The sequence below is a fragment of the Bison bison genome, unplaced genomic scaffold, assembly GCF_000754665.1.
Source record: "Bison bison bison isolate TAMUID 2011002044 unplaced genomic scaffold, Bison_UMD1.0 scf7180017859776, whole genome shotgun sequence".
Lineage (NCBI taxonomy): Eukaryota > Metazoa > Chordata > Mammalia > Artiodactyla > Bovidae > Bison > Bison bison.
The window spans coordinates 1-368 of NW_011490348.1; the positions used below are offsets into that span (position 1 = coordinate 1).

The following is a 368-nucleotide window of genomic DNA, read 5'->3' on the forward strand; positions in this document are numbered from 1 at the left end:
ATGGACTGGAGCAGCACGTAGTGGCTGTACATGTCCCGGGAGGGCGCGAAAAAGCTGCCATTGGCGCTGCCCGGGCTAGGGGCCGGAGGCGTGCGCTCCTCCATGCAGCCGCCACTGCCGCCTACCTCCACGCCGACGTCGTTGTCCAGCTCGGGCTCGGCCAGTGGCACGTCACGCAGCAGACTGGGCACCATCACCGTCTGGTCCATGTTATTCACGGCGCCGATGAAGCGATTCATGGCGTTAAAGAGCGAGTGCTTCTGGTTGTAGGTGTCGCAAATTTGCATCATGGTGGCCGCGTGGGCGCCGAAGCACAGGGGCGCAGGGGCACGGGATGGCCGGCTAGGGCGAGGGGCTGCCCGCCTTCA

General features: G+C 65.5%; 1 protein-coding gene across 1 annotated transcript; it reads right to left on the minus strand.

The window, feature by feature from the left end:
- Positions 1-6: 6 nt before the first annotated feature.
- Positions 7-362, minus strand: MID1IP1 (MID1 interacting protein 1; the record flags this gene model as incomplete). Its single annotated transcript, XM_010831407.1, has 1 exon — positions 7-362. A coding segment is annotated over exon 1 (284 nt), but the record flags the coding sequence as incomplete, so codon positions are not given.
- Positions 363-368: the final 6 nt, after the last annotated feature.